Consider the following 24,834-nt stretch of genomic DNA (forward strand, 5'->3'; position numbering starts at 1 on the left):
TCAGGATTTGGGCCATAACTGCACATTTCTGTCACTGAGCTCATTTGAGAATGAAGCCTTGTTGTCACCTATATCACTTGGTTTCACTTTGTAAGAGGTAATAGCATTCAAGCCAAGCCACAGTTTTCTGGAGATCGTACCTGGACTTCTTGTACTTTACTTGGTCACCATACCTGAATGCCACTGATCTGGCCCTCAACAGATTGTGGATCTCATGGTGCATCTAGGACTTCTGGTTGGGGAAGACTCTGAATGATTTTGTGAGGACACACTCATCTATGACTGTTTTTATAAAGTCCATCACAACCATGGTGTATTCATTCAGACCTGATGAGTCTTTGAATAAGACCCAGTCAATCAACTCAAAACAATCCTGTAGCCACCCGCCTGCCTTCCACGATCACCTCTTTGTTGACCTTATCACTAAAGCCTTGCTTTTTAGTCTCTATCTGTATGCAGGTAGGAAGAGGACAGCCAAATAATCAGATTTGAAATACGGTCTTGGCATGGAACAGTAAGCATCATAATTGGGCAGATTTCTACAAATAAGCCTGAATGAAGCCCCCAACAATGATTTGAAAGGCGTCAGGGTAGGCTGTTTCGTGTTTGTGATGGCAGTACTTAGTACCTCGAGTGTCTGCATATTGTCAGCTTTTGGCAGTATGTAAACTGCAGTCAGGATCATGAAGGAGAACTTTTTTGATAAGGAGAATGGTCAACACTTAATTATTAGATGTTCCACGTCGGGAGAACACAAGTGTAATAAGACCACTGCTTTGGAGCACCACAATCAGCTTATCATGAAACACAGATCCCACCTCGCCAAATCAGAAGCCCATTCTGTCCTGTGTATCAAGAAACCCTCTGGTCTTACCAAAGTATCCGGCTTGTCTGGAGTGAGCCATGTCTCTGTGGAACAGAGAACACAGCAGTTCTTCATTTCCCTCCGATACAGCAATCTTGCCCTTGGGTCCTCAATCTTGTTCTCCAGCAACTGTATATTTGCTAACAAGTTACTGGGTTGAGGAAGTTTCATACCACGGCATTTTAGCCTGGCTTGGAATCCTCCTCTTCTTCCTCTCTTCTGGCCATGGTGATGTACCTTTGTCCGCTTAAAAGTACCGTACCTGCATGTTTGAGTGTTAAGTCTGCCAAGTCTTTCAGAAGATCGTGGAATTGCTAGTCTGTTAAGATGGTTCAAAAGTTCATTACTTAAAGAGAAATTACAGGCTGCAGATTGCAGTGAGAGAAGTTCAGAAGAAGTATATTTAGAAATTTTAAAAGTTGCCCAGAACATGTTGCTGTGGTTCACCAGCACCATCTTACAATGATCAAAGGTTTCAAAGGTACATTTAATGTCAGGGATATGTGTACAATATACATCCTGAAATGATTTTCTTCACAACCATCCACGAAAACAGAGGAGTGCCCCCAAAGAATGAATGACAGTTAAATGTTAGAACCTCACAGCCTCCCCCCCCCAGCTCCTCCCTCCCACACATAAGCAGCAGCAAAGCAACAATCCCCCCTCTCTCACCAGGAAAAAAAAGCACCCAATACCAAGTACTCAAGCATACAGCAAAGCAACAGCAAAGGCACAGACTTGCAGTACCCCAAAGACTACTTGTTCACCCAGTATTCAACATACCACAGGCTCTCTCTCTCCTTAATAAGGGAGAGAGAGGTGTCTCCATTTTACAGCAAGAAAGGAGACATAGCAAACAATTCACTGAATTATGATGTTAAAATTCCGTTGCGTTGCTTTTTCCGAGCTCTGTGCCCAAAGATCTCGGGTCTTTGGGCACACAGTCAGAGATCTTCCGTCTCCCACGACACACTAATTTCCTGCCGGGACACCGACCTTCGGTCCGCCCGTCTGCAGAGCCATGAAATCCGGGAACTCTGAAGATGAGCTAATCTCTTTGGCCGCATCATTGGTACATCGAATAATGACAAGTCGTGAAACCCCAAGAGCGGGTCCTATTCCCACAAAAAACCGAAGTCAGCATGTAACTCCAGGTCAGGGTCTTCAAAGGAATCCTGAAAGAGAAAAATAGAGATATTAAAGATGGAAATAGAGCTATTTCTGAAGATGCAAGCAAAGGAGTCTCTGTTAGGCACCATTGTCTCCTCCTAAGCTCTTACCTTGATCACTAATTCACCTTTGGGTCTGAATGAATATGCCACAACTGTCACTGATTTAATTCAGACCTGTGTGGATAAGTAGATGACTTTGAGAGCATACTGAGTGTTCCCAAACTGGAAAACTTGAATGAACCAGGAGCTACTCAGTCTGATGAGGCTAGATCTACAGTGCTCAAGACCAGTGATCCAAAACCCTATAAAAAGTCCAGGTATGACCTGCAGAAGATTAATTATAAAAGTGAAAATGCAATTCCTTACGAAGTTAGAAACACAATCAGATGCACAACAGCTGTGGCAGGGTTTGCGTGCAATTACTTCCTGTAAGTCAAAACCTAACAGCATGAATGGCAGTGATGCTTCACTTCCCAATTAGCTCAATGCCTTTTATGCATGCTTTTAAAGGGAGAATAATACCACACCTGTGAGATAGGTTGGCTGGTTGAGTAGTGTCACAATAACAATCTCGCACTCAAAGTCAGCAAGACCAAGGAATTGATTGTGGACTTCAGGAAGGGGAAGCAGGAAGAACATACAGTACACTAGTCCTTATTGAGGGATCAGTAGTGGAAAGGGTAAGTAGCTTCAAGTTCTTCGGCACCAGCATCTCAGAGGATCTGTCCTGGGCCCAACATATTGGTGCAATGCCAGTGGCTGTGCTTCATGAGGAGTTTGAGGAGATTTAGAAGGTAACCTGACTGGTGGCAGACTATATGGTATGAAGGCCCCAGTGTACAGGATTGAAAGAAGCTCCAGAGGGTTGTACACTCAGCCAGTTCCATCTCTGACACAGCCCTCCCCACGATCAAGGACATATTCAAGAAGTGGTGACTTGGAAAGGTGGCATCCATCATTAAAGACCCTGTGTTATAGCTTTGTGAGTTTAGCAGCTTATTTTTAAGCATACCTTTGTTGCAATAAGTCAAAGTCAGCATGGTTTCTGTTAAGGGAAATCTTGCCTGAAAATCTGTTAGAGTTCTTCAAGGAAGTAACAAGCAGGGTGGACAAAGAAGGGGCAGTAGATGTCATATACTTGGATTTTCAGAAAGCGTTTGATAAGGTGCCATACATGAGGCTGCTTAACAAGATAAAATCCTATAGCGTTACAGGAGAAATACAGGCGTGGATAACGGAATGGCTGACAGGCAGGAGGCAGCGAGTGGGAATAAAAGGGGCCTTTTCTGGTTGGTTGCCAGTGACTAGTGGTGTTCCTCGGGGGTCAGTATTGGGACTATGGCTTTTCACATTGTTTGTCAATGATTTAGATAATGGAATTGATGGCTTTGTGGCAAAGTTTGTGGATGATACAAAGATGGGTAGAGGGGTAGGTAGTGCTGAAGAAGCAATACGATTGCAACAAGACTTAGACAAATTGGAAGAATGGGCAAAAAAGGGGCAGATGGAATATAGTGTTGGGAAATGTATGATAATACATTTTGGTAAAAGGAATAATAGTGCAGACTATTACAAAAATAAAAGAGAAGAAGTATCACATAGCAAAGATGAGCGGGAAGCCAGAGGATTGGGAAACTTTTAAAAAGCAACAGAAGATAACTAAAAAGGCAATACGGGGAGAAAAGAAGAAGTACGAAGGTAAGCTAGCCAAGAATATAAAGGAGGATAGTAAAAGCTTCTTTAGGTATGTGAAGAGGAAAAAATTAGTTAACACCAAAGTTGGGCCCCTGAAGACAGAAACGGGTGAATTTATTATGGGGAACAAAGAAATGGCAGACAAGTTGAACAGGTACTTTGAATCTGTCTTCACTAGGGAAGACACAAACAATCTCCCAGATATAATGGTGGCCAAAGGATCTAGGGTAATGGATGAACTGAAGGAAATTCACATTAGGCAGAAAGTGGTGTTGGATAGACTGATGGGACTGAAGCCTGATAAGTCCCCGAGACCTGATGGTCTGCATCCCAGGGTACTTAAGGAGGTGACTTGAGAAATCGTGGATGCATTGGTAATCATTTTCCAATGTTCTATAGATTCAGGATCAGTTCCTGTGGATTGGAGGGTAGCCAATGTTATCCCACTTTTTAAGAAAGGAGGGAGAGAGAAAACAAGGAATTATAGACCTGTTAGCCTGACATCAGTGGTGGGGAAGATGCTGGAGTCAATTATAAAAGATGAAATAGCGGCACATTTGGATAGCAGTAATAGGATCGGTCCGAGTCAGCATGGATTTACGAAGGGGAAATCATGCTTGACTGATCTTCTGGAATTTTTTGAAAATGTAACTATGAAAATGGACAAGGGAGAGCAGTGGATGTAGTGTACCTGGACTTTCAGAAAGTCCTTGATAAGGTCCCACATAGGAAATTAGTGGGCAAAATTGGAGCACATGGTATTGGGGGTAGGGTACTGGCATGGATAGAAAATTGGTTGGCAGACAGGAAACAAAGAGTAGGGATTAACAGGTCCCTTTCAGAATGGCAGGCAATGACTAGTGGAGTACCGCAAGGCTCGGTGCTGGGACCGCAGCTATTTACAATATACATTAATGATTTACATGAAGGGATTAAAAGTAACATTAGCAAATTTGCAGATGACACAAAACTGGGTGGCAGTGTGAAATGTGAGGATGTTATGAGAATACAGGGTGACTTGAACAGGTCGGTTGAGTGGGCAGATGCAGTTTAAAATGTGAGGTTAAAATGGATAAATGTGAGGTTATCCACTTTGGTGGCAAGAACAGGAAGGCAGATTACTATGTGAATGATGTCAAGTTAGGAAAAGGGGAAGTACAACGAGATCTAGGTGTCCTTATTCATCAGTCACTGAAAGTAAGCATGCAGGTACAGCAGGCAGCGAAGAAAGCTAAAGGCATGTTGGCCTTCATAACAAGTGAAGCTGAGTGTAGGAGCAAAGAGGTCCTTCTGCAGTTGTACAGGGCCCTGGTGAGATCACACCCAGAGTATTGTGTGCAGTTTTGGTCTCCAAATTTGAGGAAGGACATTCTTGCTATTGAGGGAGTGCAGCGTAGGTTCACGAGGTTAATTCCCGGGATGGTGGGACTGTCATATGTTGAAACATTGGAGCGACTGGGCTTGAATACACTAGAATTTAGAAGGATGAGAGGGGATCTGATTGAAACATGCAAGATTATTAAGGGATTGGACACACTAGAGGCAGGAAACATGTTCCTGATGTTGGGGGAGTCCAGAACCAGAGGCCACAGTTTAGGAATAAGGGGTAGGCCATTTAGAACAGAGTTGAGGAAAAACTTTTTCACCCAGAGAGTTGTGGATCTGTGGAATGCTCTGACTCAGAAGGCAGTGGAGACCAGTTCTCTGGAAGCTTTCAAGAAAGAGTTAGATAGAGCTCTTAAAGATAGTGGAGTCAAGGGATATGAGGAGAAGGCAGGAACAGGGTACTGATTGTGGATGATCAGCCATGATCACAGTGAATGGCAGTGATGGCTTGAAGGGCCGAATGGCCTATTCCTGCATCTATTGTCTGTTACCTAAATGGGGAGAAGGTTCAAACATCAGAGGTACAGAGGGACTTAGGAGTCCTCACGCAAGACTCCCAGAAGGTTAATTTACAGGTTGAGTCTGTGGTAAGGAAGGCAAGTACAATGTCGGCATTTATTTCAAGGGGAATAGAATATAAAAGCAAGGAGATAATACATAGGCTTTATAAGACACTAGTCAGGCCACACTTAGAGTATTGTTAACAGTTTTGGGCCCAATATCTCAAAAAGAATGTGTTATCATTGGAGAGAGTCCAGAGGAGGTTCATGAGGATTATTCCGGGAATGAGGAGGATCAGAGGGATCTTGGAGTCCGAGTCTATAGAGCACTCAAAGCTGCTACGCAGGTTGACTCTGTGGTTAAGAAGGCATACGGTACATTGGCTTTCATCAACCGTGGGATTGAGTTTAAGAGCCAAGAGGTAATGTTGCAGCTATATAGGACCCTGGTCAGACCCCACTTGGAGTACTGTGTACAAATCTGGTTGCCTCACTACAGGAAAGACATGCAGGGGAGATTTACAAGGATGTTGCCTGGATTGGGAGCATGCCTTATGAGAATAGGTTGAGTGAACTTGGCCTTTTCTCCTTGGAGCGACGGAGGATGAGAGGTGACCTGATAGAGGTGTACAAGATAATGAGAGGCATTTTTTCATGTGGGTAGTCAGAGGCTTTTACCCAGGGCTGAAATGGCTAGCACAAGAGGGCATAGTGCTTGGAAGTAGGTATAGAGAAGATGTCAGGAGTAAGTTTTTTACGCAGAGTGATGAGTGCGTGGAATGGGCTGCCAGCAGTGGTGGTGGAGGCGGAAACGATAGGGTCTTTTAAGAGACTCCTGGATAGGTACATGGAGCTTAGAAAAATAGAGGGCTATAGGTAAGCCTAGGTAGTTCTAAGGTAAGGACATGTTCAGTACAGCTTTGTGGGATGTTTCCTATGACAGTGGTATCCAGAACTAGAGGGCACAACCTCAAAATTGAAGGGCGACCCTTTAGAACGGAGGTAAGGAGGCATGTTTTTAGCTGGAGAATAGTAAATCTGTGGAATGCTCTGTCACAGACTGCAGTGGAGACCACGTCTGTGTATATATTTAAGCTGGAAGTTTATAGTTTCCTGATTGGTCGGGGCTTCAAAAGATATGACGAGAAGGCAGGTATATGGTTTGAGTGGGATCCAGGGTCAGCCATGATGGAATAGCGGAGCAGACTCATTGGGCTGAATGGCCTACTTCTGCTCCAATGTCTTATGCTCTTATGGTCTTCTGGCTTACACTTCTGCTTTCCTTATTGAACCAAGGCTGGTTTCCAGGCTTGTTAGTGATAAAGTGAGGGAAGTGCCGGGTCACAAGGTCACAGATTTAGAAATGTAAATGGAATACATTTCTACAGTTACTGATGGCCCACAGCCCCTAATAAATACCCTGTTCTAAGTTAATAATCTGACTGCCATGGTCTGCCACACCTTAGTTCCACACAACAGAATGGTAAGTATCCTTAATAATGAAAACAGGGCGTCTGCAGAACCCTCTGCATCGTGATGCTTACTTCTGCAAAAACTGTTGAGCACAAATGTATCTGCAAAAGATAAGTTGATGAGGATGAAGTCAAGTAAGTTGTTCTCATGTTTTGTCATCTTTCTATACATTTAGTTTGACAGCAATGTTCTTCAGTTCTGGTCCAGATTGACCAGTACAATTGCTGTTAAGCCACTTCTAGTAATGGACAGTATAACACCCCACCTTGATGACATGGTATACCCTAGATGCCTTTGGTGTTTCTTCTAAATGGAAGTTAACTTCATTAGCTGAGGAAGATGGCTAGAAATAATGGGAAGTTTGTTTGCTTGTATCTGACCTGATGTCATTAAACTTCATTAGTCAATGTTAAGTGTTGAGAACGCCATTTGATTCTGTACACCACCTCTAGTCTTTAGTTAAGACCTCTTTGGGCCTCTAGTCTTTAGTTAAATAATTATGAAAAGCCTGATTGTCCTAAAAGTTATTTGGTTCACAAAAACACTGTCTTGAGCTAATATTTGGCTCATTTGGTTCATTGATGTCTTTCAGATGGCTGTTACTTGAATTGTATCGGTTTGTTTGTATAAATATGATAATATGTTGCCTGATCAGTCTGTCAGACAATACTCTGAAAATTTGAAACACAATTTTAACTCCTGTAATGTAATAATATGTAGCATAAAGGGAACGAGTTGTGATTTAGCTTGCAAAGTGCAAACCACTGAGGAGTTCACCAATTCATATTGCGTGTTTATAACTTATTTTGGGTAAATTGTGCAAAATACTTTGGAATTGTTGAAAGAAAGTAGAAGCAAATATCCTTCTAAACTGTATTTAATGTTGCAGAAAATGCAAAAACAGTGATGTGATCAAGTGGCTATTCAATCTTTTGGGGTTGCTGTAGTGATTAAGAACAAGAGATTACTGCTGTTATACTGGTTTACATTCAGTACATCAAAGTTTAAGTCTTTCCCTTTGTCTATGGGCAGGCTTGGTATCACCAATCTCTGAAAATCGTAATAAAATAATATAAATCACCAATTTATCATTTACATATTATTGACTTAAGGAATTGGTTCTCTGTCATAAATCCTTATTTTTGCTTGTACATTGTATTCCCTTCTGACTAATAATTTAATAAATGATCTTTATTAAATTCCTAATCAATAATACTTTTAACAAAAGTCAGAAGTGTTATTGCGTGTTGCAAATAATTGGCAAATTTTAAATGAGACAAAATCAAGTTTTATAATTATCAGTCTGTTAAGCTTCCTTAACAAATTGTTTATGATAGTTTAACACTCTGCAGCCATATTTTGTTGTAGCTGACTATCCCTTTCTTCATTTATCAACTATGCTTTATGACATGGGTAATAACTGGAGGCAGCTGATGTTGGTTTTGGTAAATCCAATTGTCCTCCCTCCCAGCTGTTGATCATAAGAGTAGTTAAACACATCTGTTTCAACAGCTGGCAATTAAATGAATCTCATACCTTTGGTTAAGCAAAATTTATTCAATCCTTCAAAAGCTATGCATGCTGAATCACATTAATAATTTCTTACAGTACGCTTTCTATTGGTTAAATTTGAAAAATAGTTATTTTGAATATTGTCAAGGGGAAATGTTTTTACTTACTATTTTCATGTACAAATTAATAAAATAATCAATAAGGAAACCATCCATTGTAAAATAAAGAATAGTTTTGATAGCAATGTAGCCAACAAAATGACAACAGAAAGGTCTCAAAGATCTACAGCCTTGGAGCACTCAACAAATTGTGTTTGTGTTCCTTTTTCATATTATCATAGAAAACAAAGGGGAATGAGTTAACATAAAAACCATGTGAATTTACATGTTTGATATAGGGATAAGCAGTACATTGCTGCTTTAATGATAAAGAACAAGTTAAGTAGGGTTCTTATATACCATAATGTAAATTTGATGGCACATTATTTTTATAATGACATTATAATAGCATATCATGAATTATTCTACTGCTAAGGAAGAGCCCCATAATGTCAGTCCAATTTCTATAAGCAAACACAGACTGAGGTCACCCAGAGCTTAATTGTTTGGTCCAAGAATCTTGCAGATTGACAAGAAACACCTAACATTCTCTCCCTATTTTGCATCTGTAATTGAGTGTGTCATTGGAGTGTGACATCTGTCAGAGTTTTCATATACATTTCTAAAAGATATGTTGCTGTCAATATTATTTTCTTGTTGTAAGCTGTTGCAAACATTTGAAGTCATGTTTTTCTTCTTTTTTTTGTGTGTTCTCTGTGATTTCCCCTGAACTTTCAGGGTCTTTTTCATTGATGTGTTATATCCATAAACTTGGAGACCCCAATCTTATCACTGTTGTATTTATTCTCTTCTGAAGTGCTTTCAATAGCTCATTGACTCTTGGTTTATTTTTCTATCTCTGAATTCCATTGCTTTATTGTTTAAATGCTGCACTTAGCTTGGTGTCCACTAATTGTATGGCAATTCTGATCTTTTCAGAGGACCTGAGGGGGGAGGGCATAGTGTTTCTCAAATAGTGACTCTATGAAATACATTCATCTGTGCTGTTGCATAGTGTGAGCAATGTGCCTCAAAAAACTGCAGAGGGATCATCTCCAGCACAGGGAAAGCTTACAACCAACAGACACTGGAATCAGTTTCATCAGTGGGTCTTTGCTTCCCAGGATACATTTTTGATTTCTGTTTTTTGAGTTTCAATACTAGGTTTTAGTAAAAACATGTATTTCTATTTTATTCTTTAACCTACTTTAGGCACCAAAGCTAAATATTCCTGGTATAGGCATAGATTTGTTCATTCATAAAGAACAAAATCAATTAGTGTTTCTTTTAGTGTAATGTGCAAAGGTAGTAGTTCATAGTGTTGTATAACATACAGTACGACAAATGTGTGCAAATCACTTTGAATTTAAGCAAACAACCAAATGATAAGTAATCAATGAGTGCATGAGGCAGTGAACCTAAATAAATGTAATATATTTGCAGGCCCAACTAGTATCAATGCAGAAAGAAAGAGATATTGCATTTCAGCAATGTAAGAAACAAGATGAAGAAATTCAGACACTTAGGCTTTATTACAGGTAAGCTGCACGATTTATCTTCAATGGATTGAGCAATATTTAACATTTGTTTTCAATTTTAAATGGTTGTTTTAGGATGCAGCTAAGCTGGTCAAAGTTTTTTTTGCAATCAATCATTATTCAAGGCTACTATTTAATGTTTGAATGCATAAGGCATTTTTATTTCAAAAGTACTATACATTATCCACAAGTAAGTTCAAATGCTGAGCAAAATTTTTGAAAAATTAATTAGTTACATGTAGGCATCCATCATTGCTTCTTATGATACTAAAAATCTTAAATGTTGTTCACATGAATAAACAACATTCATGTGGAACCAGAATAAAATAGAGCCAGACCTGTAAGGCTACGTAACGGCTTCTTTCTCTAGGCTGTTAGAATTGCACCCTGCTGCTACCCAGCACACACATACACCCTGTCTGTACGCCCTGCCATTTCCCCCAACCCCAACCCCCCACTCCGCAACTCACAGACGCACCCTCATCCTGCACTGGTCACTTTTTATCTTTTATTGCTGCGCTTTCACATATTTATACGACTGTTGGTTTTATTATAATAAAACCAGTAACATTATACTGTCTTACATAATCATGCACCTTGTAGCACTTTACTGTATGTCAACATGTCAATCTTCAGGCCATGCCCCTCAGGGACTTGTGTTAATTTATTATTTTATGGCTGCATGTGTTGGATCGTAACTATATGTGCTATGTGTAGTGTTTTTCACCTTGGTCCCAGAAGAACTTAATAAAACAAAGTTTAATGAAGGGCATAAGGAAGGATTAAAGACAGATAATAATTGAAAATTAGCAAGGAAATTTCAGAATCTGTTGCCTAGGAAGTTGAAGACACCAGCAGAAGGGAGATAAAAACCAGGAATGCATCAGTCCTGGCAAGGGGTTTCAACCTGAAACATCAATTATATACTCAACTCCATAGATGCTGCCCATCTTGCTAAGTTCCTCCAGCATTTTATGTATGTTGCTCAAGGTTTCCAGCATCTGCAGAATCTCTTACGTTTTGAATCTTGAGGTTTCTAAAGTTTGGGAAGCTGGGCATGAGAGAGCTGTAATAGCTGGGAAGTAACCGAAGCACAAATGATGATTATGAAGTAGAAAGAACTCTGAAAGAAAGAAGGTGACAGAATGTTGAAGTATGAGCATAAGAAGCAATTTATAAACAGTGTTATGCTAAAAATTTAATATACCAAGGGAGCAAAATCTGCACTTCCTTATAGCTACATTAAGAAAAATGCTCTTCCTTCTTTCAATAATGGTAAAATATGTATCACATTTTGTTTCTTCACCTCCATCCTCCAGCCCAGAATACTTAATTTGAATAACATTTTTGAAGGTTGCATTGTGAGGAAATAGTATGATGGAGTTAATATTTAAAAAGATACTATGATGTATAAGAACAAGAACAGTCAGGACAAGAAACAGTCTCTTCCCCCAGGCCATTAGGCTTCTGAACTCCTGGCCGCATCGTATTCAAAGTGTCATTGGTTAATCTGTTCCGTACCTTGCAATATTTAGTATTAATGCACTTCAGTTTATTATTTATGTGCGGTAGTAGATTTTATCCTTACCCTTCATAAGTTATCATGTGTTATGTGTATTATGTGCTTTACACCCTGATTCGAAGAAACCGTCTCATTTCTTTATACATTATATACATGTATGTAGTTAAATGGCTATAAACTTGACTTGACTTGAAGTACTTGTGTTTTAGTTCTGGCATTGTCTTTCATGTATTGAAAATTTCCAACCTATTGCTCTGAGGTCAAGAAGATCACAAAGTAATTAAGATTTAATAGAAATAATGATAGGTGCAGTTCAATAAGAACTTTTTCTGGGTGATTTCCTAATGAAGGGAATGGATAAGCATGACTAAAATATATAGAAGGTAAAATGCATGATAATTATTCAGGACACTGTCAATATTCTCACAAATTTCTCATAATATTCTCACAATATTCTGATAAAGAACATGACAATTCTGAAACAGTAATCTGAACTTTAATATTCTGAAACACAGGAATATGGAAAGGAAAGCACACTTGGGTGAGCAATTACACCATGCGGTGTTAAGATCATTTTGCAGTAGCATGGGTTAACTACTGGTTTTCTGCACATATATATTGAACATTTTCTAGTCAGGTTTACTACTTTAAAGCCTTATTTTGGTTTTCATTGACCAACTAATTTCAACAGGCATGATGACAAGCAATAAAAAAAGATCCACTATTTATAGGGGCATTACAAATGCAGCATTTTATAAATTTTAATACGAAGAAAATGAGTTTAGATAAACCACGTCCTTCCAAGGATTACTTAATCCTGGACTCTGAGGGGTTATACAAAATCTGACAGAAAGACCAAGATAGGATAGAAGTCAAAAGCTACACAAGACATTGGGGAGACTAAACCTGGAGCATTAGATACTATTTGGTTGCCCCGTTTTAGGAAAGACATTATTAAACTGGAAAGTCTAGGGCACAGGTTAACGTAGATGTAAGTTTTTTAAAAGGAGTACTGTCCCTTGTCCATAATAGTTCATATCATTGGCTATCATAATCTACATTTAGTTTTTTTAAAGAGATACAGCTCAGGAACAGGCCCTGCTGACCCAGCAAGGCCACACTGCTCAGTTACACCATGTGACCAATTAACACACTAATCCACATGTCTGTAGAATGTGGGAGGAAACATGCGCAGTAATAGGGAGAGTATACAAACTCTTTACAGACTGGAACCCCTGTCGAGGGCACTGTAATAGTGCCATGCTACCATGCTGCCCCTTGCATGTACAAAGAGAAAAAGCCCAGTATTGTAAATTGTTTTACTTAGCTAGCTCAACAGAATCCACTTCAAGTGTTCATAGTGAAAATTATTCATCACCTGAAGCCTCAGTGTGTCTCTAGTGTTCCCATGGTGCCCACAACAATTGATGTTATCTGTTTTCATGTTAATTCCATGTTTCTTCAGTTTTTTCCATGTCCTATTCACTCATGGAAACAGATCCTGGCTTGCGATAAAATAGTTTAGTCGCTGATTTAATGCCTTTTTAATTTATTAATTGGTTATTTATTATTTATTTTATTTATTAATTGGAAATTAGTTGGTTATTTAAGAGCTGCTCTACCCAACAACCCATCTATTTAACACTAACCCTATCACAGGACAGATTACAATGACTAAGTAGCCTACTAACCAGTACGTCTTTGGACTGGAGGAGGAGCACCCAGAGGAAACCCACATGGTCATGGGGGGAAGGTACAAATTCTTTATAGATGGTGCCAGCATTGAACCCTGAACTCTGGAACACCCTGAGCTGTAATAGCATTACGTAAACCACTACACTACCATGGCACTCTAATACAGTGTGGTTTATTACAGAACATTGTAGGGCACAATGGCACAATGGATATTTGCACATGTGGGTTACTCTGCCAGACCCACTGCTTCGGCAGTCAGAGGGATTCAAACCTTTTCAGACCCACAAATTATCTCTTCACCTTAACCATTCATCACTCCTTTAACATAATCCTAGAAATTGGTCAACATGTCTTTATACTTATTCAACAAACTGTGCTGCACAATTTTTCTGTCTCCGAACTGAATAGTTTCTGCCAGTTTAAATGCAGTTGCCATACCCAGTCTTTTCCCATCCGAAATAAAAAGAGAAAATACTGAATATACTCAGCAGGAAGTGTATGGTCATACACTTAGTAGAAGGAATAAAGGCATAGGCAGTTTACTAAACAGGGATTGAATTCAGAAACCAGAGATGCACAGGAATTTGGAAGTCCTAGTGCAGGATTCCCTAAGGATTAACTTGAGGGATAAGTTGGTAGTAAAGAAGGCAAATGCAATATTATCCTTCATTTCACAAGGACTAAAATATAAAAGCAAGGATGCTATGCTGAAACATTAAAAGGTATCTGTCAGACCATATTTGGAGTATAGTAAGCAGTTTGGGGCCCCTTATCTAAGATAGAATGTATTGGCATTGGAATAGGTCCAGAGGAGGTTTACAAGAATTATCCCAGGAATGAAAGGGTTAACATATCAGAAGCTCTAAGTGGCTCTAGGCCTGTATTTGCTGGAGTTCAGAAGAATGAGGGGAATCTTATTGAAACCTTTGAAATACTGCAAGGTCTTGATGGGTGGATGTGGAGAAGGTGTTTCCATTAGTGGGAGAGTCTTGGACCAAAGGGCACATCCTCAGAATAGAAGGATGTCCCTTTAAAACAGAGATAAGGAGAAATTTCTTTAACTAGAGGGTGGTGAATCTATAAAATTCATCACCACAGACAGCTATGAAGGCCAAGTCATTGGGTATATTTAAAGCAGAAGTTGATAGGTCCTTGATTGTCAGGGCACCAGAAGTTATGGGGAGAAGGCAGAAGAATGGGATTGAGAGTGAAAATAAATCAGCCATTGTCGAATGGGTGGCAGAGTGGAGGTATGTCTCTATTAAAGAAGGTGTAATATGCTCCTGCCCTCCACTAGCCTTCAGCTGACCCTTGGGCAAGGTGTAGCACCTGCTTAGCTCCCTGATCAGGGTCACGTGAAGCTATGGGAGCAACTGGTGATGCATATCACAAGTCTTGGTTATGCAACTGCTGATGCCAGGCAGACAATCTTTGAAGAATATTGATAATGGCTGGGGTCACCATCTTGTAAAGACACTGCCCAGAAGGCAATTTCTATAGAAAAATTTGCCAAGAACGATTATGGTTATGGATAAGACCATGATCACCCATGTCAATACAACATGGCACATAATGATGATGATAATAGTCCAATGGTGGAGCAGACTTGATGAGCCAAAAGGCCTAATTCTGCCTCTATGTCTTGTGGATTTATGGTGTTAGAAACATAGGAAACATACAGCACAATACAGGCCCTTTGACCCACAAAACTGTGCGAACATGTCCTTACCTTAGAACTACCTAGGCCTACCCATAGCCCTCTATTTTCTGATCTCCATGTATCAATCCAAGAGTCTCTTAAAAGACCCTATTGTATCCGCCTCCACCACCGCCGCTGGCAGCGCATTCCACACACTCACCACTCTCTGCGTAAAAATCTTACCCCGACATCTCCTCTGTACCTACATCCAAGCACCTTAAAAATAGGCCCTCTCATGCTAGCCATTTCAGCCCTGGGAAAAAGCCTCTGACCAACCACACGATCAATGCCTCTCATTATCTTGTACACCTCTATCAGGTCACCTCTCACCCTCTTTTGTCTCCTTCCTAGATCTGACGTAAGTTCTTCAACCTCTTTCTTTTCCCACAGATACAACCTGACAATTTGGTCTACTATGAAACTGCTATACAGCACTATGTATTGTCATGCATGAAACATAATAGATTGGCAAACATTTGCCCTACCATATGGAGAATTTCTCCTAAATACTGTATGTCTTCAGTGGGGCAATGCTTTTGTCAGTTATACTAACGAAATTCTGTAAATTTCTGTCCTGAATCATAATAGAGCAGTCTGCAGCCATATCAATCTTCATCTTGATATGCTTTGTAAGCTTCAGCAACTGTTTTGAAATCTTGACTCACTTGGTTTCATCATATTCACTCACATAACGCATGCCAGGCGGATCAGTTCTTGTCAGTTATCACCTAATAAAGTTTATTGTGACCTCACCGTGAGCTGCAACCAGCAAGTTACTTCAGCAAGATCCTTACCTCAGCATTTGTACCAGACGGCTTTTTGAACGTGCATTGCTATTTTGAGAGATCACTATTGCATCTTCCACATCTAGATTAGCCAGACATACACTTCTCTTTCTGGCTCTCTGTGGACAATGTGGAGCCTAAGCTTACAAACACCTTATTTCTAAGTGAATCTTTCCTGCATGGCTTTGTAATCCATCACCTCTCCAGTCATTGCTAAGCTGAATTATACCCTGTCTGCCTGGTTTTCTGTACTTATCCTTCTCAGCACATATTCTTTATGTATCTATGAGTTCTTTCCTAAAATTCTCAATCCCTGGCATCAATCCATACACCATAAAAGTTTACCCAAGTATCTTCAGTGATTTCCTCTCTTTGTCTTTCCACGCTTTCCTCTCCTTTCTCGGTCTCTGTTCAATACGAATCCCCAATGCGTACGCACAAACTCATCCTTTATCTACCCATCCCACATGGCTTGATACAGCTATTGTTTCAAACACTGGTAAGGCTATCTCTGATCAGTAACTTGTCTTCTTTTCTATTCACCTTCCCAGATCTTCCTCCCGGCCATACTTCCTTCTTTGTCCCTTCTTAGAAATGAATTCAATTACAACCTTATTTTAAAATTCCAACTGCTTAACCTTCAGCTTTCCTCACTTTTGCATCTGCTAATCAGTTCAGCATTTACCTCAGCTCACTTTTGAAGTGTTCGTGCCTATTTTTTTAAAAGAATCCAGTGGAATCCCTGGTATTGCTTTCTGTGTGCTTCCTTTTGTCCACAAACAACAACCCTGAATAGATGTGACACAAAATTCATTTAGCTACTCATTATAAATAGCATCTGGACTAAATTAACACAAAGCTGTAAAGCCTACACTTATTAATAAGTGTATGCTATTCCAAGATCATCTTTCAGAGACTATTTAAAAATTGTTATTGTGAAGAATTGAAAATGTTAAAATTGCCATTCTAATTGAATTATTTAACTGGGTTATGGATGCATTTTTGAAAAGAGAGAAAATTCACAAAATAATTTAGTTAATGTCTCTAAAAGTCCCTTTTTAATATGATTCAGTTGTTTGCTTTGCCTATACTTCATTTTGGTTTTAGAACCTATCATGCAATCTGCAGGTATATATTGACCTATAATTTATGGCATTGGGTTAATAACAGTGCTGAAGACTGAAGGATATTGTATTTGTCTTGTTTTGCTTGCTATGATGCATTTTCCAAATTCTTCTACGAAATGTGGTTAATATATATGCATATCAAGTAAAGAAGTTATGAATTCAATAAACGTGCAAGTTTATTGCCATAAATCTTTTTTTATTTAACTTGTAATGGAAAGATTAGAAAAGTCATGTCCTCTCTAAACTATTGGAGGTGTTGAAAGCTTTTGGTGCAGATAAATAATGGATAAACTCATTAAGGAATAAAGCATGTTTGAACAGCCTTTAATTCAGCCATGCTAATTTGGGTCAGAAGTTCACTAGTAGGCAGGGCAGCCTGTGTAAAATGTTGGACATATTTTGTAGAAATACTTGATTTATTTAGTTGCATGTTTAAAAAAAAACTTGAGGAGCAGGTTTAACCAGTCATTTATATGTTCTTTTAAGGTAAAGATGAATATTAAAAATAATGAGTTCGGAAACAAAGGCCACGTTATGTGAATTTTATATGGTTCCTCGCTCAGCCCAACCAGGCGCATTTAGGCAATAATGTGTTTTTTTTTATTTCACTCTCAATCTAATTGAAAGGCAACAGAATGAAGGAATGATTTTGAACAACAACCTGTGGAACTTCAGAAACACAAGAGATTCTACAGATGCTTGAAGTCCAGAGCAACACAGACAAAATTCTGGAGGAACTCAGCAGGATAGGCAGCAACTATGCTAATGAATAAACTGTCAACTTTTCGAGCCAAGACCCTTCTTCAGGACTGGAAGGGAAGGGGGAAGGATGACTAGCTAGAAGGTGATAGGTGAAGCCAGATGGGAGAGAAACGTAAAGGTCTGAAAAAAAAGGAATCTGCTAGGAGATGAGAGTGAACCATAGCTGAAAGGGAAGAAGGAGGAGCACCGGGGAGAGGTGATAGGCAAGTGAGGAAAAGAGGTAAGAGGCCAGAGTGGGGAATAGAAGAAGGAGAAAAAATTACTAGAAGAAGAAATTGATGTTTATGCCATCATGTTGGAGGCTACCCAGATGGAATATGAGGTGTTTCTCTTCCACCCTAAGAATGGCTTCATCATGGCAATAGTGAAGGCCAAGGACCAACATGTTTCCTTTGGTGGGAGTATCCAGAGCTGGAGGACACAGCCTCACATTGAGGGGCAACCTTTTAGAACAGAAGTAAGGAGGGATTTTTTTTTTAGCCAAAGATTGGTGAATCTGTGGAATGCTCTGCCACAGACTGCTATGGAGGCCAAGTACGTGGGTATATTTAAAGTGGAAGTTGATAGATTCCTGATTAGTTGGGGCATCAAGAATAGGGTGAGAGGACAGGTGTATGGGATTGAATGGGATCTGGGATCAGCCATGATGAAATGGTGGAGTAGACTCAATGGGCTGAATGGCTAATTCTGCTCCTATGTCTTATGGTCTTATGGACATGTCAGAACAGGAGTGGGAATAGGAATTTTAATGGTTGGCCACTAGAAAATTCTGCTTTGGGGGGATGGAGCAGAGGTACTTGGCAAAGCAGTCCCCCAATTTATCTCAGGTCTCACCGATGTGGAGGAGGGCACATCAGGAGCACAAAAATGTTATTTTTAACATGGCCATAGTTGCACTGACACGAACTTGGTAGCCAATTTGTGAACAACATTAACTTGGCTGCAACTCTGATTCTGATTTCTTAATGATTATTGATGTATTATCAGAGTGCATACCTGTTCCAATTGTCAGCTAGACTCAACTGACAATAGGTTGGCTGGTGACGCAGTGAGATCAGCGCTGGGCTCAAGAACGGAGGTTCCCAAGTTCGATCCAGTGACAGACTGCTCCCGAGCACACTCTCCATCCGTGCCAGGTTGATGTCGAGCTCGCAACTCGACCTCGTAAAGAAAACACTGCCACCTCCAGTTTAAATTCCCACCTGGAATATTGTGGAGGATCAAATACCCAAACCCAAACCCAAACTGTTTCTTAATATTACATGAAATTACCAGCTTTATTTGTTATTTATAAATATGGTATGTCCCCATGAGGAGATCGGCACGTTTTCCACAGTACATTCCAAACACTTTGTGAAGCTCAGAGTGCAAAGAGTTTCACTTATGGTTTCTGCAACAATTTTTTGGTGTTTTCCATATACCCACCACTGTCTGGGTGGAAAAGTTGCTTCACAGATCTTTTTTTTAATCTTTCTCCTGTCATCTTAAACCTAGATCCCTTAGTTTTATAACCCCCTGCCCTGGGGGAATGAAACTGTGACCATTCACCTTATCTATGCACTTCATGATTTTACAAACCTCTACATATAAGGTCACCTCTCAGAGTGCGTACCTGTTCCAATTGTCAGCTGGACTCAGGCTAGCCAATCTTTCCTTATAATTCAAGCTCTCCAGTTGTAGTAATATCCTTGTGAATCTTTTCTGCGCCATTTCCAGCGTAATGAAATCCTTCCTAGACCCAGGCAACCAGAACTACACACAGTTTTACAAGTGTCTCTCACCAGCGTCCTGTAGAGCTGTAAAATGATGTCCCATTGCTTGCAACCAGCTCCCTGACTGATGAAGGCAAGTGTGCTTTTGTCACCACAATGTCCACCTGTGTCTCCACTTTTAGGGAACTGCCTGCCTGTACCTCTAGGTCCCTCTATTATTCATTATCATGTGTATTAAGATGCATGTTCTTTCCAAAAGAGAAAACCTCTGTTTTCTTCTTTTAGAAGCCATGTCCACTGCTTATACTGCTCTGACAGTGATAATTACATTCCACCTACATTATACAGTGTACATAAGAACATAAGAAATAGGAGCAGGAGTAGGCCATTTGGCCTGTCAAGCCTGCTCCACCATTCAATGAGATCATGGCTGATCTGGCCATGGACTCATCTCCACCAACCAGCCTTTTCCCCACAATCCTTAATTCCCCTACTATGCAAAAATCTATCCAACCTTGTCTTAAATATATTTACTGAGTAGCCTCCACTGCTTCATTGGGCAGAGAATTCCACAGATTCACCACTCTCTGGGAAAAGCAGTTCCTCCTCATCTCCGTCCCAAATCTGCTCCCCTGAATCTTCAGGCTATGTCCCCTAGTTCTAGTCTCACTTAAAAGCGGAAACAACCTGCCTCTATCTTATCTATCCCTTTCATAATTTTATATGTTTCTATGATATCTCCTCTCATTCTTCTGAATTCTAGCGAGTACAGTCCTGGGTGAATCAACCTCTCCTCATAGTCTAACCCCCTCAACTCTGGAATCAACCTGGTGAAACTCCTCTGCACCACCTCCAAAGCTAGCATATCCTTCCTCAAGTAAGGAGATCAAAACTGCACACAGTACTCCAGGTGTGGCCTCACCAGTACCTTGTTCAGTTGCAGCATCACCTCCCTGCTCTTAAATTCAATCCGTCTAGCAATGAAGGCAACATTCCATTTGTCTTCTTGATAGCCTGTTGCATCTGCAAGTCAACCTTTTGTGAATCATGCACAAGCACTCCCAAATCCCCCTGCACAGCAGCATGCTGCAAATTTTTACCATTGTACTCCATCTGACTTAACCTATCTATATCTCTCTGCAGACTCTCCATATCTTCTGCACAATTGTTTTTTCCACTCATTTTAGTGACATCAGCAAACCTAGATACACTACACATGGTCCTAACCTAATGTATATCGTGAACAGTTAAGGGCCCAGCACCGACCCCTGTGGCACACCACTCACACTGATTGCCAACCAGAGTAACATCCATATATCCAACTCTCTGCTTTCTATTAGTTAACCAATCCTCTATCCATACTAATACATCACCTCCAACTCTATGCATCCTTATCTTATAGATAAGTCTTATGTGGCACCTTATCGAACACCTTTTGGAAATCCAAGTAATGTCCATCTGTTCCCCTCTGTCCACTGCGTTCTTTATATTCTCAAAGAACTCCAGTAAGTTTGTCAAACAGGACCTGCCTTTGCTGAATCTATGCTGCGTCTGCCTGATGGATCTATTTCTTTCCAGATGCTTCGCTATTTCTCCTTTAATGATAGCCTCAAGCATTTTCTCAACTACAGATGTTAAACTAACTGGCCTATAGTTACCTGCCTTTTGCCTACATCCGTTTTTGAACAGTTGTGTGACATTCACTATCTTCCAATTCGCCAGGACCTGCCCAGAGTCCCCAGAATTTTGGTGAATTATCACCAAAGCCTCTACTGTAACTTATGCCATTTCTTTCAGTACCCTGGGATGCATACCATCAGGACCAGGGGACTTATCTATCTTCAGGCCCACAAATTTGCTCAGCACTGATTCTTTAATGATAGTTATTGTATTGAGGTCCTCACTCCCATCGCATCTATAATATCTCTCTTTGCATGCTAGACGTGTCCTCCACCATGAAGACCAACACAAAATAGTCATTCAAAGCCTTGGCCCTTTCCTCATTACCCAATATCAATTCCCCCTTCTCGTCCTCCAAGGGACCTAAGTTCACTTTAGCCATCCTTTTCTGCTTTATATAATTATAAAAACTTTTATTTTCTGTTTTTATATTTTGTGCTAGTTTATTTTCATAATCTATCTTCCCTTTCTTTATTGTTCACTTAGTGGTTCTTTGTTGCTTTTTAAAATTTTCCCAGTCTTCCAGTTTCCCACTACTCTTGGCATGAGCTTTTAGTTTGATGCCTTTTTTTATTTCCTTAGTTATCCAAGGTTGGCTTTCCCCACTCTTACTGTGTCTGCTTTTAACTGGAATATACTTTTGTTGAGCACCGTGAAAAATCTCTTTGAAAGTCTTCCACTGTTCCTCAACCATCCCACCATATAGCCTGTGTTCCCAGTCTACATGAGCCAAATCCTCCCTCATTCCATTGTTTTTTAGGCATAATATACTGGTTTTAGAGTGAACTATTGCACCCTCCATTTGTATGAGAAACTCACTCATACTGTTATCACTCTTTCCAAGAGGATCCCTAACTACAAAATCACTAATTTTACCTGTCTCATTGCACAGGACCAGATCTAAGATAGTAAATTCCCTTGTAGGTTCAGTAACTTGCTGTTCAAGAAAGCCATCATGGATGCATTCTATGAAGTCCTCCTCAAGACTGCCTCGACCAACTTGATTCACCCAATCTATGTGCAAGTTAAAGTCCCCCATGATAACTGCTGTTCCATTCTGACATGCCTCAGATTCTTGGTTTGTTGCCTTTGCCACTGTGATGTTATTACTTGGTGGCCGATAGACAACTCCCACCAGTGATTTTTTTTCCCTTTACTGTTCCTAATGTCTACCAAGATGGATTCAACATTCTGCTCCTTAGATCTTATACCGTCTCTCACTATCACCCTGATCTCATCTTTAATTAAGAGCGTTATCCCACCTCCCTTACCTTCCTGCCTTCCTTGTTTTGAATACTATGGGCATTCAAATAAAGTGCCCTTACGCTCATTGTGCTTTTAAAATCCTGTAATCTTTTTTTCTTTTGCACTTTTCTTCACTCCACTCTTACTTTTCTCTTTTTTATCTTTTGCTTTTACTTTTTCTTTATCCACACTTGACTCTTTTACTTTATCCATACTTCTCCAATCCGTTGAACCCACCTCCCTACCATTTATTTTAAAGCCCTATCCACAGCCTTAGTAATGCGATTCGCTAGGATCCAGATCTCACCATGGTTAGGGTGGAGCCCATCCCATTGAAACAACTCCCTCCTTCCCCAATACTGGTGCCAATTTCCTATGAATTCAAACCCACTTCTCCCACACCAATCCTTGAGCCATGCATTTAACACTCTAATCTTCTTGGCCCTCTGCCAATTTGCATGTGGCTCAGGTTGTAATCCAAAGATCATTACCTTTTTGGTTCTGCTTTTCAATTTAGTTCCTAGCTGCTCAAATTCCCTCAGAAGAGCCTCTACTTTGTTCTACCTATGTCCTTGGTACCTAGATGGACCACGACAACTGGACCTTTCCTCTCCCACTGCAAGTTCCTTTGTCAGTCAGATAAGATGTTCTGTGCCCAGGCACGAGGCAGGCAACACAGACTTCGGGACGTTCTATCCTCACGACAGAGAACTCTGTCTACTCCCTGACTATACTATCCCCAATTACCACTACATTTCTCTTCTCTCCCCCCACCCCCCGAATGGCTCCCTGAACTACAGTGCCACAGTTAGGTTGCTCATCCTTCCTACAGCCCTCACTATCATCCACACAGGGAGCAAGCATCTCAGGTCTGTTGGATATGCTCAAGGGCTGAGGCTCCTCCAGCACTGTCTCTTGGATCCCACTACCTGCCTCACTCACAATCACACCCTCTTCTCCCTGACCACAGACCGAATTTGAGGCAGCTAATCTAATGGGTGTAACTACCTCCTGAGCGTCCAGGTAACTCTCCCCCTCCCTGATGTGCCGCAGTGTTTGAAGCTCAGATTCCAGGTCATCAACTTTGAGCCTGAGTTCCTTGAGCAGCCAATACTGGCTGCAGGTGTGGTCACCAGGAACCACAATGGGGTCCATCAGCTCCCACGTCATGCAGCTACAGCACATCACCTTTATTGAGGCTTGAAGATGATTTTTCATATCAGACCTCAGCACCTGTATGCCTGTGGCAAATGACTGACAAGTCTTTTGGAAAAGGAGAGGAATACAGCACTAATACCTACAAAAGAAGTTAAAAATTTTAAAAATGTATCTTTCGGGTTAAATCTACACTTTTGATGGCATTGCAATATTCAACTTAAACCCTCCCCCCTCATTTACTCCAGCCTCTTAAAGTACAGGCTATGTAGCACTAATTCAAATAATTATGCACAGTGGTATGAGATATTATGAAAATTACAATGTACATCATCAAAATAAAGCCTTAGTGTCCACGGTTGACAAGGTATTGGTCGGTCCTAATCCTGCCATATGAATGATGGCCTTTGCTTGTGTGAAACATCACTAGAAGAGTACTGAAACTAGCACTGGTGGTTTGTAATACTGGAAGGGCATTGCAAGTTACTGCATCTAATGAATCATGAAATCTTCCGTCCATCAAAAAAGGATGTGGACTTGGGAAATGTGATTAGCTGTTTTGGAAATATAAGCACAAATGAATCTCTTTCCAAAAGGTGTGCCACAGATCAGTGCTGGAGGCTCAGCTTTTTGTAGTGTACATAAATGACTTGGATGATGGCACCAAAGGCATAGTTTTCATTAGGAAAACAGTATCAAATCAGGAACAAAGGGATATTGCTACGAAATAACCAGCTAGTCATTTATAACTGAAGTGTGTAGAAATCTTTCTATGAATCTCTGGAAATCTTTGCCCCTGGGGGTGGTGGAGGCCAAATCATTCAATATATTTAAAGATTGTGGAATTGAGAGTTGTAGGAGAGAAATTGAGACCAGCATAGATTAACCGTGTTCATTTTGAATTCTGGGGCAAGCTTGAGAGGTCTGGTAGCCTATTCCTATTTTATTGTGTGAAATTGCTGAGTGCATACTGTAGGCTGCTAAGAAAGTAAGAAGCAAAGAGAATGTAAGGGGGTTACAAATGAGAAAATTAAATATGCAAATATATGGCAAATGTCATACTATGGTGGAAGTGTGAGGTAGTAATTTTGGTCAGGATAAATTTCTTTAAAAGCACTGTATAAAAGCGACTAGAAATGACAGAGCTCTAAGAAGCATTTGGATCTGGGAGTCAAACTGCATGATTTTCAAAAGGCTAATAGGCAAATACAGC

General features: G+C 40.4%; 1 protein-coding gene across 3 annotated transcripts in view; it reads left to right on the top strand.

Moving 5' to 3' along the window:
- Positions 1–24,834, top strand: part of mipol1 (mirror-image polydactyly 1) — a 414,667-nt gene that overhangs the window by 343,716 nt on the left and 46,117 nt on the right. For 2 of the 3 annotated variants that reach the window (XM_063050030.1, XM_063050040.1), the window contains exon 10: positions 10,145–10,239. The exons of the other annotated variant lie outside the window; for it this stretch is intronic. In XM_063050030.1, coding sequence (XP_062906100.1) covers positions 10,145–10,239 — 95 coding nt within the window. The remainder of the gene's footprint in view (positions 1–10,144; positions 10,240–24,834) is intronic. 3 annotated transcript variants of the gene reach the window in all.

Source organism: Mobula hypostoma, chromosome 1, assembly GCF_963921235.1.
Source record: "Mobula hypostoma chromosome 1, sMobHyp1.1, whole genome shotgun sequence".
Classification (NCBI taxonomy): domain Eukaryota; kingdom Metazoa; phylum Chordata; class Chondrichthyes; order Myliobatiformes; family Myliobatidae; genus Mobula; species Mobula hypostoma.